The 21,993-nt window shown below is 53.0% G+C and overlaps 3 protein-coding genes across 3 annotated transcripts; 1 reads left to right on the top strand and 2 right to left on the bottom strand.

The window, feature by feature from the left end:
* Positions 1-527: 527 nt before the first annotated feature.
* On the bottom strand, positions 528-7,187 carry TGME49_306560 (hypothetical protein). The gene is made up of 6 exons (XM_002370377.2): positions 5,209-7,187; positions 4,600-4,723; positions 3,961-4,089; positions 2,937-3,206; positions 2,178-2,316; positions 528-1,612 (listed from the first exon to the last, which is right to left on the bottom strand). The coding sequence occupies exons 1-6, from the start codon at positions 5,895-5,897 to the stop codon at positions 867-869; spliced, it is 2,097 nt and encodes a 698-aa protein (XP_002370418.1). The 5' UTR covers positions 5,898-7,187; the 3' UTR covers positions 528-866.
* Positions 7,188-10,158: 2,971 nt separating this feature from the next.
* On the top strand, positions 10,159-15,812 carry TGME49_306550 (hypothetical protein). The gene has a single exon (XM_002370376.2). The coding sequence runs from the start codon at positions 10,419-10,421 to the stop codon at positions 14,064-14,066; it is 3,648 nt and encodes a 1,215-aa protein (XP_002370417.1). The 5' UTR covers positions 10,159-10,418; the 3' UTR covers positions 14,067-15,812.
* TGME49_306540 (phosphotransferase enzyme family protein) lies at positions 14,733-21,837 on the bottom strand. The gene is made up of 9 exons (XM_002370375.2): positions 20,654-21,837; positions 20,182-20,282; positions 19,485-19,732; positions 18,786-18,927; positions 18,177-18,276; positions 17,827-17,910; positions 17,458-17,682; positions 16,847-16,904; positions 14,733-16,229 (listed from the first exon to the last, which is right to left on the bottom strand). The coding sequence occupies exons 1-9, from the start codon at positions 21,276-21,278 to the stop codon at positions 16,169-16,171; spliced, it is 1,644 nt and encodes a 547-aa protein (XP_002370416.1). The 5' UTR covers positions 21,279-21,837; the 3' UTR covers positions 14,733-16,168.
* Positions 21,838-21,993: the final 156 nt, after the last annotated feature.

Raw genomic sequence — 21,993 nt, 5'->3', positions numbered from 1 at the left:
ATGCTGAACTTTGACGGAACACAACATTCTGACCGTGTGAGTTCTTCCCTATCCAGTGTACTGCAACCGTCCCTATCTAGTTTTAATGTCCGATTCTTGCTTCTGGAGGATTGAAATTATGGGGGTGAGGGTGCGTGTCGTGGACGACCCAAAGCTGCTACGCCTCTTCGCGGCGATTTGTGCCAGAGAGCTGAGAGGGCCTCCCTTCAGCTCTTCTGTTGAATCACACTACGTACCCAGTCCACGTTTCCATAGTGTAACCGTTACTGCTGGAACTGTATATACGTATATACATGTATATATTGTCCCTACGGTAGTACTATCATGCCCCCTTTTCCAAACAGATTTCATAGGAAACCTGCAAAAAGCATGTTTGAGTAAAATTCAGCCGTTTTTCCTTTCTTGGTATGTGTAAGAGCACGAGGGCAAGGAACAGGTGTCGATCATCGGGGTTTGCATACCCGGGAAATCTCAAACCCGTACAGCTGCACTCATGACGGCCCCCACCATACAGACACGCCTTCACAGGCAGGTCTATGTCTTAGTGGAGAGAAAGAGCGCGTCTTCCAAGTTTGACACCAGCGGACTTCTCGCCAGATACTGACAACCGAAAAGAAATTTTGAGGTCATTTTCTGTCTCATGTCAGTTCCCCTGGTTTACACCAGGAAACCGAGGTGAACCGCATGCACGTATACGTATGTATATGATATATACATACAAATGTTACAAGTCTTGGCGAACGGCCAGCATGTCTCCGTAGAACGTAGACGCGCCTAGCAAACGAAAACGGGTAAATCCAAAAACAAGGAGATTCGCAAAACAGAAAACATACCATACCCCGTCTGTTGGCCTTCTGGAGCGGCTGTCACTTCGCTCCAAATAAGCCGGCACCTGTGTTGCCGAATAAACTGCTCCCACTTGTTCCAGACGGTTGGCCTCCAAACAGTCCCCCGGCCGTGCCCGTGTTCTGCGCCGGTTGAGCTCCAAACAGTCCCCCGGTCGCGCCAGTGTTCTGCGCCGGTTGGGCTCCAAACAGTCCCCCGGCCGCGCCCGTGTTCTGCGCCGATTGGGCTCCAAACAGTCCCCCGGTCGCGCCCGTGCTCTGCGCTGGCTGGGCTCCAAACAGTCCCCCCGTGGCGGGTTTTGCCGCCTGCGAATTCCCGAAAAGGCCCCCGCCTCCAGCTGTCCCCGCGGGGGCAGTCCCGCCGCCGAACAGCCCTGTCGTCGCGCCGGTCGCCGACTTCTGCTGCGCCGCTCCGAAGAGACTTCTCCCTCCGGCGCCAGTTGCGGTCGTCGTTCCGCCTCCAAAGAGGCCCCCGCCGGGGCGACTTGTCCCTGCAGCGCCCGCGGCGCCTCCAGAGGCGGCTCCGAAGAGGCCCCCAGACGTCGCCTGGGCAGAGCCGAAGAGGCCCGTTCCGGCAGTTGCAGACGCGCCTGCTGGAGTCGCTGCAGAGCCGCCGAACAATCCGCCTCCTGTCCCCGTAGCAGGAGTGGCAGAGGCGCCAGCAACTGTGCCAAAGAGACCCCCAGCTGCCGGCGTTGTCTGAGAACTCAGAGGCCCGAAAATGCCGCCAAGAGGCGAGGAGGTCGGGCCAGTAGACCCGAAGAGTCCTGGGTACGGACACAAGCACGGCGCATGCCACAAGTCGCTTTCGTACCCCGTGAAAGGGCTGGTTGTGAGCGCCCCCTGACGGGGTACCCAGAGGCGAAGCACGCAGAGCGACCACGCCGGCGAATCCCGATATCACACGAAGAAACAGGCAGCGGCCGCCTCAGAGAAAAAACGATTCTTTTCAGTGCACGAGGTGCGGAATCACACAGAAACACTTTCACCATACTTCTCTGAGAACTTGAAAATGAACACAAAATGGCTCGTACCTCAGGTCGAAGCGTGGAACCGGCATCACATCATAGAATTCCCAGAACCTAGGCGAGGCCTGTACTTTTGAAAACGCAGTAAATGTTTACAGGAAACCTACTTTTTCAAGCACCTATCGCGCGGCAAGAATCGTGTTGCCTGAGCCGACAACTTGGAAAAAAAGCTTTAGCGTGTTGGCAAAAGCAGACAAACTGCTGCGTTCCATGACGGCCACGTGACTTCCGACTAAGTTGAAAAGCATCTCAGAAAAGCTAAGGGAACATGTTTACAGTTGAAGATTGTTTCAAAAATACTCACTTCCGGTGGTCTGAGTCGCCTGGACCGCCATCGCATTCACTGCGACCTCTTCCTGGTCTTCCGGAAAAACAGGAATTTTGACTCCCCGGCGTTCGAGGTAATCTTGCATGCGGCGCGTGTTCTCTCGGAGTTCGAGAGCCTGTGTGAAGACGAAGAAGAAACCGTTCAGTTCTTTTCCAGACGAAACAACTGGGAAACCGGAAGGCGAAGTCAGGGTTCGGTAGGCAAAAGCTTTTCCCACTGTTTTTCTATCCTTGTCTGGATAACGTAAAATCAATAAGAAAACAATTCGACTTCTAACATGCTTCAGAAGCCACGTACAAGGCCCTCAAGGCCTGTACGGTTGGATCTTTGTTTCGTTTCGAATTCCGCGACCCCACAATTTATGTCCTACATTAGAAGCGATGTCATCCACGACATAGATATCTACATATGAATGAACATTTACGCAGAGAGAATCACACTGCTTACACTGGAGTACGCAATACAGTATATATATATATATATATATATATAACTAGGAAGGGGCTTAACAACACAATGCTGAAACACCTACTCCTCCATTCACGGACATGGGTGGTGGACAGACGACTCGGGAGTGGCACTCTGGAGTATCTTTTGTTGTAAATGCCACCGCTTTGAAAAGACATCCTTCTGCGTTTTCTTCTTTTTCACCAAGCAGATCGACAGGCCTTTAGAAGGGACATGGAAGCCAAGACTAACCCTGGAAACGAGGTAACTAATCTGTGATCGACTCACCTTCTGGGCCGTCGCAAGAAGAACTTCACGCTGAGACTCGAGGACCTCTTTGATCATTTGAACTTCGGAGTGGAAGTCGACTCCAGATTCCGAGTAGCCTCCCGCCAGAGACACCCCGTCTACGGTGTACGAACAGCTCGACCGCGCCGCGGTCTCTCGCTCGAGGCGCAGCAACTTGACCTGCTGCTCCAGCTGCTGAAGTTTTCCACTGACACTCCAAACTTCTTGCAGAAGCTGCTGGTACAACGGCGTAGATAGGGGGCACGGGACCTGCAGAGACGCACGAACCGGAGGGAAGCGTGTGTCTGCCTCCGCAAAACGACGAAAAAATGCAAAAAACGAGTGCGAGTCGCGCAGCGCAAACTCCACTCCGGCGTCACCTGTAACTACACTTGTTGCACCTCAAGTGAAGAGAAGAAGAAACCAACGGCAGCCTCCTGAAGTCGGCCGACACTGCCGGAAGCTGTTGGTCTTGAACGTGAGAAGGCAAACTTTGCAGTTTTATGCTGTGAAGAATGTCACTCACGAATCGATTATCTGCTGAATGAATCAGGCATTCAAAGGGCGGACCCCCCGGGCAATGGGTGAAAACGCGAAATCCTTCACAGAGGAAACCCACGCGTCTGCACCTTCAAAGTCATATTGGTCTTCCAAAAAACTGTTGGACAAGCATGCATTCAAATATGTGTATACGTTTGTAATTCATCAAATTCGCTTCTCCACAATCGCATATATATATAGGAACATCCAAATAATATATATATATATATATATATATCTGTAAATATGCATGTACGCATACCAGCGTGGGCGTCTACGACTTTCAAAACCGCAGAGTTAAGCCTCGAATCGCTACGCATGGGCCAAGCTGTCAACGCAAATGTGAGCATTCCTTTACGCATATTCAGGTACATGTAACGGTATATGTGCATGCATATGTATAGATGGATGTTGCTTTGAATCGCGTTCCCGTTGCAGAGCCAAGGCTCTTCAGAAGACATCAGAGAGGGAACGAGCGCCGCACCTGGAGAGGGACGACGTAGACAGCGTCGCGTGAACCGCCCGCAGAACAGGCTCGCGCCAGAGACGCGTTCGCCGCCGTGACATTCTGTTCCAGTTGTTGGTGGAGTTGCTCCACCTGCAAGGCCAGTTGCTGCATGCAAATTTGGAAGAAAAACTACTCCAGAGAGACAACTGGAGCAAGACAGGCAAAAGCGAAAAGCGGACCTCCCATCCCCTACTGTTTCGAAAAAAGAGAGATTCGTTCAGACACAAAGAGATCGAAAGACGGAGAAGGGGATCAAAAGAGAGAGAACGACTGGGAGATGAAGATAGACACATAAAAAGGAAGGAAGAGGCGGAGACAGGAGGGTAAAGGGGAGTATTTATGTGTAGGGACGTCTGTTGAAAAATATATGGCGAGAAGGAAACGGGAGGTCAGGAGACATTTTGGCAGCCGCAGCAGTCGACAGCGCTCCAAATTCAACGCGGTTCGACGCGCAGAAATTTCTGAGTCAACTTCACCACACTGAAACGCCCACCTACACAGCGGTCCTCCGGTACTTGGGGGACCATCTGACTGTAATCGACTGTGATCTAGTATTATACAGAATTTTATATCTCGAAGAAACACAGTCCGCTGTTGTCAGTGGCCTGGACGGACCTTGTCTCTCTGAACGACGGGGGCGAGGTTCTGTGCCTCACGTTTCAAGACGAGAACGTGATGCAGAGCCCAGGAGACACGCGACTGGTGCGTCGAGAGCGATGAGGAGAAACCCGAGAAAGACCTGAAAGACAAGAACGACAAAGTCGAGATGAGCAGCGGAGATGCGCCCGCGAGAGAGACTTGCAGGACGGCTCTCAGCTCTCACGGGAGTTTCGCTGACGCAAAACGTCCGGTGTCTTTCGAAGATTCCATGGTTTGCTGCACTCCTTTTCAGCCGAAGCAGTGGGTCATCTGCTCGCCTGAACTTCCTAAATGTGAAAACTCTTTTTCAGTCCCCACAACTCTTCTTCAACGGAGAGGTCTCTGCATGCTCAACCCAGGAAGTCAACTGAGACAGGACAGATCACTTGCGCACCCAGAGAAGATCCCATCTACTGCTTACACTTCGAGTTGTGAAGTGTTGACGAATTGACACTGGAGTAATCACAGCCCGGATCGTAAACAGATAAACACGTACATATATGAAGGCAGCACTGTTTTTTGCATGCGCTACTGCCCAATAGTCCATTTCGCGTGGAGTGTCTAGCCCGAAAGCTTCCTTCTCACTCTCTCATCTTCCTCGTCGCCGCCTGCAGCTCGTTCATGACCTTCTCCTCCTCGCGCATCTTCTCTTCGATCTTCTTGAACTTCTCCAGCACCCCCGGCACGACTCGATCGATGTTCGCCACAGTCGGCTCTCTCGGGAGCACGGCGGCGCCCGCAGATGCCGCAGTCGCCCCCGCCGGTTGGGCTCCAAACAGTCCCCCGGCCGCGCCCGTGTTCTGCGCCGATTGGGCTCCAAACAGTCCCCCGGTCGCGCCCGTGCTCTGCGCTGGCTGGGCTCCAAACAGTCCCCCCGTGGCGGGCTTTGCCGCCTGCGAATTCCCGAAAAGGCCCCCGCCTCCAGCTGTCCCCGCGGGGGCAGTCCCGCCGCCGAACAGCCCTGTCGTCGCGCCGGTCGCCGACTTCTGCTGCGCCGCTCCGAAGAGACTTGTCCCTCCGGCGCCAGTTGCGGTCGTTGTTCCGCCTCCAAAGAGGCCCCCGCCGGGGCGACTTGTCCCTGCAGCGCCCGCGGCGCCTCCAGAGGCGGCTCCGAAGAGGCCCCCAGACGTCGCCTGGGCAGAGCCGAAGAGGCCCGTTCCGGCAGTTGCAGACGCGCCTGCTGGAGTCGCTGCAGAGCCGCCGAACAATCCGCCTCCTGTCCCCGAGCCGAAGAGACCCCCGGAAGTTCCCGAGGCGGTAGCGGAGCTAAACATCGTGAGAGACAAAGAACAAGAGGGAGAGAGACAGGAGAGAGGAAACGGAGACAGGTAAGGAGAACAGGAGACAGGTGAGGAGAACAGGAGACAGGTGAGAAGACCACGATACAGGTGCGAAGAAATGGAGACAGGTGAGAAGAAACGGAGACTGAGAGGGACAGAAGAGTTCAGCCTTCAGCAAGGGAAGCGGAAGGATACGGAAGGAAAGAGGAGAGAAGCAGAAGTGCAAGGTTTTTTCAGAAGGGTCTCAGAGAAGTTTATTCATCACGAGGAGAAACCAAGAAATGTCTTTGGAAGCTGAAGAGAAGATGAGTCGTTCTCTCCAGAAACTGCTCCTCTCTTCACAGAGCTCCTGATCTGAGAGAGAGAAGAGCCGGGCTCCAGCACGCGGAGGCGGCCAGGACGAACAGCACCTCTGCGTGGAGAGCACAGAAGCACAGGAGTAAGAAGAGCGCAAAGTGCCGGAAAATTCTCTAGACCAATCTGCTCCAAAGAGGAGAGATGTGGAGGGTGTGGAGACTAGACAGATGACACGGGGCTGTCTTCTGATCTTCCTCCTCAAGCGGTGTGCGGCTTCTGCCCATGCACCCTCCGTCCTTGGTGTTTCCCTCCAGCCTCCAGAGGCGAAGCCGCAGGACCGACGTGACTCGCCTCGGCGTTCCAGAAACAAGGACAACGCATTCAGGAAAAGGCACCGAGAAAGCGTGGATGAAATGTATTCCGGCACAGGCAACAGCCTGACAGCTGGTGGAGCTCAAACCGAGTTACGAGGCAGGGGGGAGAAGCCGTTTAGACCCCCGTAGTTATTTCGCTCCGAGTGGGAGAAAAGGTGTCCAGACGTACATACGGTGTCGACGAAACGGAAAACTTGATGAAGGTGGATTTGGTTGATGTGGTGGAGAAACACGAGGAGAGAAGGAACGCGAAAGACATCTCCCCGGAGGGGGTTGAGTGGCAGGCGTAAGAACAAGCAGAGGCGAGGGACGCGGAAAGGCAGGAACGGGGACGAGAAGTGGAGAGAAAGGGGGAAGACTGAGAAAGAACGGAGAGGAAGAAAACCAGGGGGAAACGGCGTTAAAAAAAGACCGACAGGCCTCTTCGGATCACCTCGAGTTATTCGAGGCCCTCACACACAGTCGCAAAAAAGAATGCAAATTCGCTTTCAGTGAAGCCTCTTTTGGGTTCCGCAAACTGGTGGCTTCATTTGTGGCTCAAGAAAGGGTGAACATTCCTTTCTTTCAGCGGAAAAACAGAACGACACACGGGGAGACTGTACGAAAAGACGACATCGCGCCAAGGGTCAGATTATCAGCCGACAGTCTCAAACAAAGAACGCGTGTGGTAGGGGTCCAGACAGCAGGAAACACCCCAGGAAGAAATCCAAAGATTGGCGGGGAAAGCGACAAGAAGCCACGCAGAGAAAAAGTCGCTTTTTCGCTGAACACAGCGATTTCTCACATCCCTCTTTGTTTTCGAGTGTGCATGCACAGTCGCTCTGTCGTCTCAGGCCGCCTCGACAGAGGCGCGCGATCTCCCGTCTACCTGTGGCAAGAGAGTGTCACACTATCGCGATATTTGTTAGAAACAACAGGGCGTTTGCCAGCTTCGAGTTCATACTGGTCTCGAACGACTTCTTTGAAAAGAAAGTCGGCCACCTCTCTTCGCGAGTAAACAAATGACGGCTTTCCGAATGAACGCGCCGCAGAAGACAGAGAAGGCTTTCGAGAGCTCCCCGAAAGACAAGAGATCGACATTAACAAAGGAGACTTCGTTTCAGTGAAGAGTGATTGGCCTTTTAAAAGTCGTTCAGAGCAAAGCCTACCCGACGAGGATTTTCATGTCTACCGACCTTCATAGTACAGCTGTACGTGCAGTGAACTCTGCTAACCACTCTTGTGGAGGTGGAGATGGAAATGTTGTAAAAAAGCAGTTTTCTGCGTATCTCAGGAAAAAAAAGAAAGCCCGGTTCGCCGAAACCCAAGAAAGCGTCTGGTCTAGCTGTGATCTTTACGTTGTTAGTTCAGCTTTTCTGCAGGAAACGGTGACTTCGAAATCGTGTTCCTGCACACGTTCATGACTCTGCCACTCGAGAATAGAGTATCCCTCTCCTCCTCCAGATCCAAAGTCACCCCTTTCTGTGGGGGGATGATTCTGTTAATTCTCTCCGCTTTCCGTCTATAACAAACGCCAGGTCACGGTATCTCGGAGACATGGTGGCGAAACGCCCTCTGATTCGGCCTTCCAGAGCAGCTGCACGTATACTCACCGTGTAGGTTCGGTTTTCTCACTTGCTACGACTGCTGCGCACTTCAAACCCTCAGAGTTGCAATTATTTAACGAAGCGCATGCAAACTCGCGGAGGCTTGTGGATAAGGTGTGGCGGCAGCAACACGGGGAGGGCAAGCAACTCTTTTGCGTATTATCCAGTACCGGTTTTCAGGTGTTTCTTCTTAGTTATGTTTCTACGTCTGTGACTCCCAATATCAAGAATAAAACAAGTCACTTGGCAAGCAACTTCAACCAGGGAACACTTTGTGGAACGACTCCCTGTGACAAATTATCATGTGGGAGTCCCACGGCTCTGAAAACTAGCTTCCTCTGGAGAGTGTACACTACAAGCAGAACTGTGCACCTAACTTGGTTTCCCGGCTTTTGGAGACAGACTTCCTAGAAAGCATCCCTTGTCCTTCTGAAGAGTTGTCGGCTAGCGGCGCTACACTTAAATCTTCGTTGAAGCCACGATTCGACCCGAAACCTGCCTGGCGGTGCATGACGGAAAACCACAGTTTGTCCTAAATCGAGAGAGATGTAACGATGCCAGAGTGTGGCTGAAAAGCGTGTTGGAATGCCGCACCGGATGCTATTTTGGGAGGAAAGAACATGGCGGGAGATGCGGAGAGTCCGAATCCGTCATTTCAGAAGAGTCATTGCGGGCCTTTCTTACGACAACTGGATACCACTATGCATAATGCACTGGACATGGTGGTCACGATTACCACAACAGAACCTTGATCCGGTGGACACCGATCTTCAGAATCCTGGTTCAACTCGTAACAAGATGTGGCTGTTTAAACTCCACACGCTGCACTTGAAGTCATGGGTCTCTTCTCTCTTTGCGGTTGCACAAGTTGTCGTTTGCGTCTACACCGTCACCACACGGCTACCTCGAGTGAACCCAACTGTTTGAGCAGTAAGTCGCTCTATTTTCACCGAATCTTGAGGCAACCTGTCTTTCTCGACGACTATTTTTACTTGTTTCCATTTTTTGAGTTCGTGTTGATGTCCACGGTGTCGGGAGTCGAGAGACACAGTACAATATGGGTCACGGTACCAGTACGAGATTCAGAGATCCAGCGTCGTGCAGAGTTCTTAGCGAAGTGTATAACGGGTCTCGCTCAAGCTCTTCACGCTTATATATGCTTACTAACATTCTTTGCTCTCATTGTCTCGATGCGTCGTACGACTTCAGTCCGATCTGTCTACAACGAGTAATGCACGCAGTGGCTGGCTCTTCGGCCAACAGTTTCACTGAAATACAACACAATCGAGTACCGCGGTTCATCTAAGCAAATGTACAGGCCCACCACCCCGCAGTTTTTCCACTCTGTAAATATCCACATGGCGTGCGAGCGAAAGTCTGAAAATGGCACAGACGCCGGTCCCGAACTTTGCCACACTCGGATTTCGCTGGGGTGTCTGTACACCCACAGCGGCGGATGTCTGTCTCTCCATGAGACGGTTCCTCGCCGTCAATTTCCGTTGATGTGTCAAAGATACTGAATAGGATCCTATTTACGAAACACTTGCAGCCAGGCTTTTTGTGATTGCTGATAGTATGTGGTACTCAGGACATTGTTACGGCTTCAGTTATTTTGAGGTACCAACACCCAAGTTCTCTATGGCTGCTCTGCCACACCCTCCTGGACTGCTGAAGACAGCTGAAACTGTTAGATTTCAACATCCTACGGCCCTGAGATTTCTACACACCAGTTTCACTCTAGACGCGACAGCAAAAACCGATAAACTGTGGCGGGAAGCCGAAGTCCAATGCTTTTCGTTGTCTTGAAAAACGCACTTCAGCCCTCCGTGTCTTCCACGTCTCGTCGCGAGCAAGCGCATGCAACCCCCGAGTCACCGCAGTCGAGTAGAAGCAGGGAGGAAAAGCGATTCGCTATCTGTGGTTTTGTTCAGTATGAACTTTGTGGGAATCTGAAGAAAGCTTACCATTTCCACTTGCTTTCTTAGCAAGCAAACGATTCTTTTCACGGTCCAATTCCCGTTTTCCTCACCGTTCATGCATTCACTCGACGTCCTGTCGCGCATGCATCGAATGTGCATCTGCGGAGACGCCGCGGTTCCCCGGAGAGTCTGTTTTCGCGTTGGCTTTTGTCATTGTTAGTTCTTTCCCGTTCTCCCCTCGTCTTTCCATGTATTTTGTCTTCCATTTTCTTTTCATTGAGACCCTCTTCTGCCTCTTTTCTTCCACACCTCCACCTCGACAGAGCTTCCTCGGGAGGCATGATGAGGCTGGCTCTTCTCGGTCCTTCGCCCAGTGCGTTCGTTTCCATGCTCTTTCGCGTTTTCGCTTCCTTCAATACACTTGAGAGGAAGGGAGAAGCACTCTTGACTGCCTCCAATCGGGTTTCCTTCTTCTTTCCCTGTCTACTTCTTCTTTCGCTTCTTCTCACTCCCGCGGCTTCCATCACCGCTGCCCCTCGCTGCAGTCGAGGCCTGTCCCGGCTGTCCTCCGCAACACTTCTGTCAGCTCCTGGTATGCTCTGTCGCCCCGACGACGTCAGAAGAAAGTGGATTTTTCTGCAGGATAAGCCTTTGCAGACAGCGACTTCTCTTTTGAATTCGCATTCTTCTGCCCCGTCGCGGCCTCTTCATCTGTCCGCTCTACGTATCCAGAAGCTACGCGACGTCTCCTCGTCTCCGCCATCTAACGTAGTTAAACTCCAGCGACATGCCATTCTTCCTGATTTTTCTTCCACGTCTCCCTGGTCCCCGGGCTCTTTGTCTCTTCGTCTTTTGCCTCCTTTTCACTCGACTCCAGAGCTAGCTTACATCCCTTCTGCCCGAGACAGAGCACAGCGCTGTTCTTCTACCTCACGTCCTGACCTCTTTACGGAGGAAAACCCATTTGGGTGTGGCTTGCTGTCTCCTCTCTCACATCTGTCTCCATCTTCCCGTCCGCTTCCCTCTGTGTCCGGCTCTTGCCCGCCTCCGCTGCCCAGTGCAGGTGTAGAGAAGACACCCGAGACGCCAGCCCCGCGTCTGGGACTTCCGCGGCCAAGCCAGCCATCGAGCGTGCTCTGCCGCTTCCCTCGCTTTAGACGCGACAAGTCTTGGTCTCGTGTTTTTTCTTGCTTCTCTCGACCAGGCACACCGACAAGAAAGACAACTCCGAAGGCGCAAGCTCCATCTGCCAGAGTCACAGAGGAGACGAGCCAGGCTGGTCTCACGAGTCTTCCCGCTGAAAACTCGACTGATGAAGCGCCTGCGTCTGCGTCTTCGCAGCCCTCTCCACGCGCGCCCGCCGAGTGCGCTAGACCAGTCGCCCCGTCGTTCATTTGTTTGCGTTCTCCCGCAAAAATCAATCTCTTTCTGAAAGTCTTTCCTCGCGCAACCGGCGACGCATTCCACCCTCTTCTCTCGCTCTTCCACTTCGTCTCGCTGTCCGACTATCTGGCGGTTGGGCTGCTGCCTCCGGGACTCCAGGCAAACGCGCGACCGCCTAGACGTCGAGAGAGAAAAGAAACGAGCGACGAAGACAGAACACTCCGAGACAGAGAACAGGGAACGCACACACTCTCAGGAGAGAACAACGGCGAACGAGGAGAGAACAAAGACCTCGGAGAGCACACAAACGTTGGCGAGAACGGATCTGGAGGAAACAAGAGAAACGTGGAGGGGGAGGACGAGAGAGAAAACGATGTGGGGTGTCTCTCACAAGTGAACTTTGAGATTCTGAACCCGTTCCCCGCCTCTGTATTCCCAGCCCTCTCAACTCTCTCTTTTCCGTACTGCTGCGAATCCAAGGAAGGCGACATTCTTTTCTCTTCCTCGCCTCTCCCGTGCTCGGCAGAGAAAAATTTGGTTCTCAGAGCCTTCAGCCTGTATCGCCGCAGGATCCAGGATCTCGAGAGAAAAGACATCACACAACGCAGAGAGAAAGACGGACAGGAGGGACAGAGAAACTGTGCGTCTGGGGCAGACCGTGATTCGCCTCGCTTTGTCGCGTTTCTGCACAAGAGCATCCCGACTGAGGCTGGTCTTGGCGGGGCTTCTTCGAACGCCGCGACGGCACTGCTGGCTGCATGCGCGCTTGCGCCACCTGCTGGCTTCTTCGAGCTTGTTTCCACGGAAAACACACACGCAAAAGCATGGGAGTCGCCTCCGACAGGAGAGCCCAGTGCGGCAGCCGAAGAAGCGGCAGGGCGCGAACTCTTGGAGACCGAGGAGGCGTCAGCGGGGCCTGCGTGGCGAGGCGAGCCTCCCGGAAACCGGCGAGACAAAAGGAGACGCCTCTCCAGCGAGGCCGAGAGCGAGGATGACCAGAAGGGCGAGGCGACTCTCAGTCGCGCTCAAGAGAGATGTCTGAGGGAGCGAGTGGGGCTTCAGAGAGGTGCAGGCACACCGAGGACTCTCCCAGAGACCCTTGGCAGAGACTGGAGGCGCTTAGAGGTGGAGACAAACGAGAAAATAAAAGAGGATGCAGAACGAGGGTCGGAAAAGGAGGTGAAAGAGGATGCTGCAGAGGAGGATTTTCAATCGAAGGAGACTCAAAGGCTCTTGACTTGGCTCGCGGAGATCGGTGCAGAACTCGGCAGCGACGTTCCGTTCTTTCTTCTCTCCCGCGGCGCCGCTCTATGTACAGGGCGCGGCGAGATCGTTCGCGACTGCAGCTCCGAGATTTCACGTCAGTTCCGTCTCGCGCTCCGCCTCGGCGCCCAGAAGAACAACCAAGAGAAAGAAACACGAGAGAAGAGAGACACACGATATAATGGCGAGAAAGAGAATCAGCAGCACGGGGAGCCGGAGGAAGAGAATGAGGAGGAAGGCATGAGAGTGCGCCAAGGACAGTCTTTGTTGAACGCAGGGAAAGATAGGGGAGAGAAGGAGGGAGAAGAGAGGTCGCTCTGTGTGTATATTTTTAAGCCGCGGGAAGGACTAGGGACGAAAGCAGTGTATGACGCGTTTCGGACCCTGGCGAATACCTCGGACGCCCCGTCCTCGCCTGCGGTGGCTTTCTCCGCTGCGTTGCAAGCTCATCTCGCGCAGTCGGCTTCTCGGTCTCGCACCTTCTCCGATGCTCCCGAGAACACGCTCGATTCGCTGCTTCCGTCCTTCATTCCCTCACTGTTTGAGAACGACCTCCAGGCGCCTGCAGAGACACTCCTGCCTTCTCTCTCTCGCCTTCGAGAGCAGCTGGAGGCGTTCCAAAGCAGGGCGAGCCCCTGGGGATCTCTGCGCGTGCACGGAGGCTCGAGAGAGCCTTCGGAGTGGCCTCAAGCGCTTCGTGGTTCTCGAGAGGAGGGGGCAGAGACGTCGCCTCCTCGAATGCGCTTCTCGAACTCACTTCGCGAAGTGAACGGCACCGAGTCTCTCCGGCTTTCGCCAGAACCGAGAAGTGAGGAGGAGCTGGGGGTCCTCCTCCTGGCTGCGGGGATGACCGGAAGCGGCTCTGCCTTCGTCGCCCTGACGGCAGAACCCGCAGACGGACGGGAGCCGGAGAAGGGAAGAGAAGAAACACAGAAGGCAGATACGGAGAAGGAAGAGAAGAAGAACGAGAAGATGCTTTGGAGACATTTTCTGGAAGAACAGATGGAGAGCGGCATGCGTGTGTTTCGGTGCCGCTTGGTGTCGAAGTTGAGCAGCCTCACCGACGAGACGGCAGAGGACACAGAGCCTTTTTCAGTCGAGAGATGCATGCAAGCACGCAGAAGTGTAGAGGGAGAAGAGGACGATAAGAAAAGACCAGGGATGAAGGAAAACACAGACTCTCGAGCGGCGAGGAAAGCAAGGGAAGAGGAAAGAGCAGAGAGGGAAGGACAACGCGGGAGGCGCTTGCGACAAGCTGTCCCCTGGTTTAGCAGCGACGTAGCATTTGAGGAAGTGGAGAGACGCTCGGGGACTGGTGGCGATCGGGAGATTCAGCCTTGAAAATTCAAACGGGAAAGTGAAGAAGGAGAGCGTTGATGTGAAAAGCTTTTAAGCTCGGGTGTAGCGGTCGAGAGGACCGAGCTCTCGCGCACTTTTTCGGGGACTCAGCGGACGAGCAAGTTTCTTCTGAAACGAGAAGAAACACAGAAAGCCCTCTGCAAGCGGCCGCATGTACACACACATATACGTCTGCAGATCTGAATGCGGATCTCCATAGATGCAGACTCGTGCACTTTTGCAAGAATTAATGTGGAAAATTGTATATGTCCACGCATGCATAATGATGTAGACGTGTGTCTCCGTGTGTAAATATTTGTGTGTGTGTAATTTGTAGAGGAGTCGGCAGCTAGATCTGTCGACACGGACTTTCCTGTTTCTCTGTCTCTGCAGGCGGGTCTGTGCTCTTTCCGAACAAGCCTCTTCTCCTCTCTCCGCGTAGATCCATATCTCTGCTATAACATCTGTGCAGCGAGACATTTGTAAATCTGCTTCTTGCGCATGCGTCTCTGGGTTGGCAACGTGAAGTTCGCGGATGCCTTGAGGGCAGCGACGTTGCTGCCGAACTAAAGGTTTTTCAGTTCGTTTCTCGTGCGAAAGCGTCCTGCGGTTCTCGCGAGCTCACTTCCGGGTGCAAGTGAGCTAGACAAGAGATTCTGACCAGAAAGCGTCGAGTCAAAAGCGCGTCGACCGCCTGCTCACGCAGTTGTCTCCATGAACGCGCCTCTCCGCGCGCTGCCACTTGAAGAGGTTCGTGGCTTCACAGCCGCGCCTCACTGCCCAGAAACGAAAAGCCTACTGAGACACGCACCCGTTGTTCATCAGACGCACGAGCGTCCCTGCGTTGAGTCACAGCTCTCTCGCGGAGAGACGGCGGTCGAAACAGGATCTATGCCAGAGGATGTGTGGAGGTGATGTACCGCCCTCCAAGAGGGCGCGAGCACACAATGCTGGAGAAGAGCGCCAAGAGAATCTCTGCGCTTCAACACAGAAAGAGGCCTCGAACTGAAAACCGGAAAATTCTAAACCCTCAAACTCCCTCACGGAACAAATGCGAGGGCGACGGCCGCCCTGAGCGCGGGGGGCGCATGCATGCCTGCATCACTTTCGATGTACACGCCTTCTCTGGACTCTTTCCCCACAAGTGCTTCCGAAAGAAGAGAACAGAGCACGTTTTTGTCTCTTCCCTCGAAACACACGTTTCTTCTTCCCGTCCGGTCGACCTGGAAATATCAGAAACTCTACACAGGCACCTCAGAGCAAGCTTGACTTTGCGTCCTTCACTTGGAAGAGGCTTCACTGTCCTCACATTGCCTTTCGTGAGTCTCTGAAAACCTAACTCCGTCGGGTCCTTCTTCGACGGAGAAACTCTCTCGGCCTTTCGCCTTCTTCAGACGGCCAGAGAGACTTCAAAAGCCTGGCGGGTGCGCGACCGCCACATGTGATACAGAGCGTAGGAGACACATCTCACAAGGGCAAATCTTTCTTTCTTGCGGCACAAAAAAGTCGTCTCCAGGTCCAGTTCATTGCCGTTCGTTGCTCGTCACTACCGGGAGCAACGGTGGGGGAATGCAGACAACCAGACTCTTCAACAGGTAGCGCTCCTCCTTTCCGGGCTGCAGCGTCGACCTGCCAAGCCTCTCGACCTGTTTCTCGCTCTAGAAAAAGGGTGTCTTCCGCAGAAAGAATCGTTCTGTCTGCCGCAAATGCAGTTCTTTCGGAGATGAATGTCGTTTTCTCTCTGGAAAACAGATCACCTTTTCCAGGAAAAACTTGTTCTCGCTAGAGAGGGGACGTTGGGTCGTGGGCTGCCCCGCGCCTTGAGAAGGGCCGCAGCTGCTGGCTGCGCAGCAATTTCAAATTACTTTCAAAAAAACAAAAACGTCCCGATCCTTCTTTCTCTTGTTTCTCTTCATCTTTCTCTTCGCCCGCGTGTTTTCCCTCCTCGTCCCTACGCTGCGCCGGCGTTTCAAATATAGACTCGGGACCAGTGAGTCTCCACTTTGCCGACTTTCTAGATCCTAGTGGCGCTTTCCCCGAGCCCCGGTTGTTGCCTGCATGGGGGTGAGAGAAGACGCTTCTCAATATGAGTTTCGATCTACCTTTCAGAACGACAAATGCGGGACTGGTGGAACGACGGCCGCCGCCAGTCGATCGAAGGCGAATCTGCACAAGTCGAGCAAAGGTCCAAAGGTCTCGCGTGCACTCAAAACTCTGCACGTAATGAAGAACTGATGAAAAAGTCCCTCTCGCGACAATGAATCTACAGACCTTCGAGGGAGTTGTGAGGAGAAAAGCGAACAGAGACCAAGTTCAGAAATCGAAACGTCGATCGAGGAGGAGAGACACCCGACTACATCCAATATCTCTACGCAGAGACCCTCCACACAACTTTCAAAGTCCTCAAAAATACTCGATTCACACCTGAACTCTGTACACGAATAGTAGAGAGATCTCACGTTCTGAGTAAATCGAACTATATACATACATACACAGATATAGATACTTCTGTGTATTCATGCAGAAGCGTGACATGTTCTAAATGAATCCAAAATATACACACATGCGTATTTACAGACACGATTGCATTCACTGTCTCCATGAGGGCCTGTTGTGTGCTGTCGAGAATGTAGGGCGCTGTTTTTGTAGGGGCCGCAGGAAGAGTGAGACAGCAAAGTACTGTTGAACCTCTCACGTTATGGCGATCATCTACGTTTCATTGCTCTTCACTTTCCACTGACAGGTCCGTGCAGATTTCCTCTTCTTCCAAAAAACAAGCCTACCTCCAGTAATTCATCTCTCGGGGCTTCACATGGACAGCCTGGATGAGAGCCCATAAACCTGCGGCGAAGACAGAAGGCAAAAGGCATGCGTAAGCGGGTGGTATGCGGGACACTCAGCTGAACGCAGAAACAGCTAAACTAGTTTGACTTACAACCGCAAGAGATACACACGCAGCCGTGACGCAGTGCTTTCGTGTGTGGCAGAAACAAAGACACATACGGTGTCTGAAAAGACTTTCGATTTATACAAACATTAATGCTTGCATGAGAGTGCACAAATCCATATCTGTCTATATATATATATATATACATGTATATGTATATGAGGGATGCTGGTTGTCACAGCTTGGCACGGAGAGACAGTGCACAGAAGTCTCAGATATGCATTCATTTTCCCCTCGAGTACCACCGTTATGCAGACCTGGATACAGAAGCCATGTGACTCGTCAAGCAGATCCATGCTCCCACACCCCGGTTAAACGCAAAACGTTATCTGTTTGTGTAGATACACCTGTAGAGCTCTCTACGTGGTGTGAACACCAACACAGCTTTATGCGAGTGTACAGACACCTTTTTTTGAAGTTCTCTGCATGACCTCGTTTTTGTCGTACCCCATAGAATGTTGCTGAGAGGAAAGAAGACATTGATTTCGCGTCGGAGAGCTGCGACTTCTGCCTCGAGATCTTCTTCCTGGGCAGGCTGGGCAGAGGCCTGTGTCTCGGCTGCTGCAGCCTTCGCCTTTCGCTCTCGCTGCCGGCGGAGAGCGCGCAGATACGTTCGCAAAAAAGCGTCCCGCTCCTCCTCCGAGGGGCACCTGCTGAAGTCGCACTCGACCCCTGCAGAGCGCAGCAGGAAACGCAGCCGCACAAGGCGCGCGTGAAGAAGCTCGGAAGCCTCGAAGGACCCCCCGAGGCACCTGTCCAGACACCCGAACCGCGACGTGCGCACGTACACCCGACGCGAGCGCTCGACGCCCTCACCTGAGTACTCCGCGAAGTGGTTCGCGATGTCGAAGCCGCGCTCCATAAATCCCGAGTAGTCAAAGTCGATGAACCGCACCTCTCCTGCGAAGCGAAGGAGAGAAGCCACGAAACGCGTCGAACGTCGCGAGCCAGAGCAGACGCACAGCCTGGGCACTGAGACATCGAGAACGCAAAGCTCCTAGCTCGACTACGCGCCCCGCAGTCGATCCAGCACACGAACCAGGGAGACGCCGTCTGCGTGAGTGCACAGATAAAGTGGAAGAAGACGAGCTTGTCCGCGCGAGGCTGTTGACACCATGCGGCACTGCGAAAAGCGGCACTGAAGTGTAAAACGGAAACGAACGCACCTTCGTCCGTCTTGATGATGTTGCCAGAAAGGAGGTCGCCGTGACACAAGACGACGGGAGACTGAACCTCGCTCGCAAGCGCATGCAGCTCTCGAAGGCGCTGAACACAAACAGCACGCATGCCCCTGACAACCTGCTACACAGACGGCTAGAAAAACACCCTAAAAGCCATCGTCTCTACAAGAGACCCTCAACCGCAAGTGCGCACATACATAATAAGCAAACACATACAAATACACATGTATATATATGTGATATACATATACATATATATATATATATTTGGATATAAGTATATATTTGAACATATGTATATGAAGGCCTACTAGAATAGTAGAGAAAACGAGCAAGGGAAAAGGAGAGATCGACGAGGATGGGGCGAAAGTTGACATAAAGAGGTTGACGACCACTGTCACTGCGTTAGAAAATCGGTCCTCGTTTTTTTTGGAACGTTCAGAAGTCTCAAGGTGACAGAAAGACAGTTTGCTCTTTCATACTGAACTCTGAAGGGAGCGGGAGAACCCTTCTGGGTTTTCCTGTTTCCCCGGTCATGCGCAGAATGCGCTTTTCTCGCAGAGTGTGTCGTGCTTCGTCTCCCAGCAGCTGTACCTCTTCAACAGTTCTTAAATCAAACAGAAGAATGCGCCGAGAAAACACAGTTCGCTTGGGGCTGTCCGCAGGTTCTTCGCAGCCGTCGGAAGAAGCCTCTGAGTCCTCGCCGCGCCGCGCGCGCTCTTGTTCTTCTTTGCAGCTGGAAAAAACAGAGGGACACAATGAGGAAACAGAGCCGGCGTGGAGGTGGAAATAAAAGGAAAACGCCGTAAGACACAGGGTAGCGAGAGAGGACGAGACTTTGAGGGTGCCCACGCTGCCTGAAAGAGAGTGGCCATCTTCTCGCTCTGGAAATCCATCCGCAACAAACGAAATATCGGAGATACTCTCCTTTCCCACGCCGAGACGGAAAGAAGAGAAAGAAAAAAGGAATGGACTCAAAAAAAGACACACTGGGGATAGATATTGCATATGAATATTATCTACATACACACAATATGCGTATGGTGTTTATGTGAGTGTACAAATACATACACGTACATCTGTGTGGATACATTCAAGAGAATATATCCGCATGAAGGTCGAGAATTTCGTCCAGGCTTGAGAAGACGCAGGAAGTGAAAAATAGGAAGAAATGGTCTCGAAAATTCACGAATAATTCGACTCGTACCCACATGGATAAAAGTCGACAGACATATATACATATATATGTAGGTGTTCCCGAATTCAGGGGGTTTTCGAGACTTAAAGACGCACAGTTTGAGGAATTTGAACAAGTGCTTCCAAAGATCGGAGGTTGCCTCTGGGCTTGCAAGCGCCTCGCCGATCGCGGGTTCGCCGCGAGAGTCTCTTGAAGTTGGAGACACCAAGAGACACTGCGGCTTTGCATCGATTGCATGCATGCGCGCCATTTCGCTTGCAATCTTCGCAGCCTCCCTGTGAAGGTCGCTGGGCTCCAGACTCGACCCTGCTAGCCAGCTCTCGATTAAGCCGCCCCCGCCTTCCTGGAGAGCGGAAAAGAAAGACAGACGTGCGCAGTCTCGGCGTGTGCATGCACGGCAGATGGAGACAAAACGACGAACGCGCAACACGCGCAACTAGCGAGACACATTCAGGCTGAGAAACAGATGGAGAGATCCCCTAAACCCTAAGAAGATGCAGAGAGAAGAGAACAGAGACACACAAAGAAGGCTAGATGAAGAGACACAAAAATGAAGAGTGCATATATACATGCATATACACATCTATACATAAAAGAATACATTCATGCATATCAACAAGGGGACTAGAGAGGCGTTTACTGAGGAAGAAGAGGGGAGAAGCATGCAGCCGAGAGACAGAGATTCGAAAAGCAGTCCTGAAGAACTGGGATGTGTCTCAGAACTGGAGTCCTATTCACGAGTGTTTCTCCTGTGATCTCCAGGTTTTGACTTGAAAAGAGTAACAGCCCTACCTCGAAAGTTGCGAAGATTTCCTTGCCCACGTCATTCGCTCCCAGAAGCCGCAGCAGACGGAGCTCTTTGTCTCTGCAAATGTACTTCCCTGTGTGCTTCCCTACAAATAAAGCAGACACCCCGTACGCATCTCCATCCCTACTTCCAGTGCACATGGATGTCTGTACATAAACGGAGTGGTGCACCTGTGCATGTTCACCGGTGACTTTATATACATAGGCTTCCATGTAGGCACGGTGATCCTGTAAGTACAAGCTCATAAAACATATGCATGTAACCCGTTCCGCACAGGAACGCTTTCTCCTTTTCGTGGAAACCTGTACTGAGTACAATTGACGCCAAGTGCTTTGTCGAGACAGTCGCCTTTTCTCGAACTGGACTGCTTCGTTCGACCGCGTGAATTTCCTTAGGTGACGTCTCTCAATTTTTCGCATGCACGCCGCCGCAGGCGTTTTCACTGCATGTTCTCACCGAAGAACTTCACGGCGCAAGATTTTTTCGGATCGCGTCTGCTCCACACGTGGACCATCCGATTGGTCGACCCAACTTCGACCGCCTCGGCTTCCAGGAGTTTCGCGTCGGGCTCCACACCGAGGCGCGCTGCGGCGAGACGCGCGACGATGTCCTTCGCCTTCGAGAGAGTTTCTGCAAGTTCCTCCTCATTCGCCGCGACCTCGCTCTCTTCTTCTCCGCCGTTGAGCTCTCTCCTGGAAGCCGAGACCTCTCCGCGGCTTGTGGGCAAAGAAGATGGGGAGAGATCTCTTCTCTCGACGCCTCGACAGTTCTCGGCAGCGCAGCAGTGCTCTCCCGCCTTCGGAGACCCTGCGTGTGTGGGAGAGGAAGCGGAGGAGAACGGGGTGCTCGAGGACGTTCTCTCTGCCTTGCTGGTCATGCGACACTCGCGAGAGACTTCGTATGCAAGAAATGTCTGAACAGAGCCCGAAGGCGCATGCAGCGCGCCGCCTTGCCGCCAGTCGCTGCCGCGTGGAGATACGGCGGAGAGAGAAGCCGCGGAATTCGCGGCCTCTGACGACGAGCGAGAAGCCGAAGCTGCGCCGCCCAGAGGCGAGGGTGTGCATGCAGTGTGGAGAGCCATGGTTCCTCGTGAACGCGAGGGGAGAGAGACAAGAAAAGCAGGGAAAGCGAGAGACGAAGAAGAAGAGACAGAACGGAAAGAAGACACCAAAACGACAGGATCTCCGAGTCAAGAGGCCTCGCGGTCTTTGCAGGCCCCGTCAAGACGCGGTAAAGCACCCGGCATCGAGACGGAGTGCGGAGAGCAACAGCCAGTGTCAAAGCAGCGAAAAGCCACGTCAAAGACAAGAAAACTCCGTGTCAAAGCAGAGAGAAAGGAGAGGCCAATGCGCCAAACGAGAGCTTCTCTATACAGCCGCGTTTGATATCTCTGCAACCGTGGGGGGTGTGTAGGCCTCTTTTGACAGAGCAGAAGGCAGTTTCCAGCGAGAAAATTGTGGCAGAAGCGAAGCGCTGTTCTCGACGGAGACAGAGGTAAGTCAAAAACGAAACTTCCCATCCGGAGAAGAGCGCCTTCAGACCGCAAAAGAAGTCCTCTCCCCCTCCGTGCAGAGGTCGGATGCACAGCACGCGACTAGGCGAGTCAGACTGAGAGGCCGCAAAAATCCGATGGAAAAGTGCAGACACAGAGAAAGAAAGACACACACACACACACAAACACATGAGGTCGCGACGCCGGAAGAACGCAAGACAGAAACGCATGCAGTTTTTTTCGAGTGTATCTACACGCGCTCGCTTCTGCATGTCGCTGTCTGCGCGGGGCGAAAAGCCTATTT

Source organism: Toxoplasma gondii, chromosome IX (assembly GCF_000006565.2).
Source record: "Toxoplasma gondii ME49 chromosome IX, whole genome shotgun sequence".
NCBI lineage: Eukaryota > Apicomplexa > Conoidasida > Eucoccidiorida > Sarcocystidae > Toxoplasma > Toxoplasma gondii.
Note: the sequence above shows the minus strand (reverse complement) of the source record. Positions and strands in the feature narration are given on the sequence as shown.

Excerpts from the sequence above, each read along its gene's own strand:
- TGME49_306560 (XM_002370377.2), bottom strand. The coding sequence starts at position 5,897 with ATGTTTAGCTCCGCTACCGCCTCGGGAACTTCCGGGGGTCTCTTCGGC. Across the intron at positions 4,090-4,599 it reads CCGTCGTTCAGAGAGACAAG|CAACTGGCCTTGCAGGTGGA; the intron begins GTCCGTCCAGGC and ends ATTTGCATGCAG. Across the intron at positions 2,317-2,936 it reads TTCTTGCGACGGCCCAGAAG|GCTCTCGAACTCCGAGAGAA; the intron begins GTGAGTCGATCA and ends GTCTTCACACAG.
- TGME49_306550 (XM_002370376.2), top strand. The coding sequence starts at position 10,419 with ATGATGAGGCTGGCTCTTCTCGGTCCTTCGCCCAGTGCGTTCGTTTCC.
- TGME49_306540 (XM_002370375.2), bottom strand. The coding sequence starts at position 21,278 with ATGGCTCTCCACACTGCATGCACACCCTCGCCTCTGGGCGGCGCAGCT. Across the intron at positions 19,733-20,181 it reads AAATCTTCGCAACTTTCGAG|GAAGGCGGGGGCGGCTTAAT; the intron begins GTAGGGCTGTTA and ends TCCGCTCTCCAG. Across the intron at positions 17,683-17,826 it reads CCACTTCGCGGAGTACTCAG|GGGTCGAGTGCGACTTCAGC; the intron begins GTGAGGGCGTCG and ends TGCGCTCTGCAG.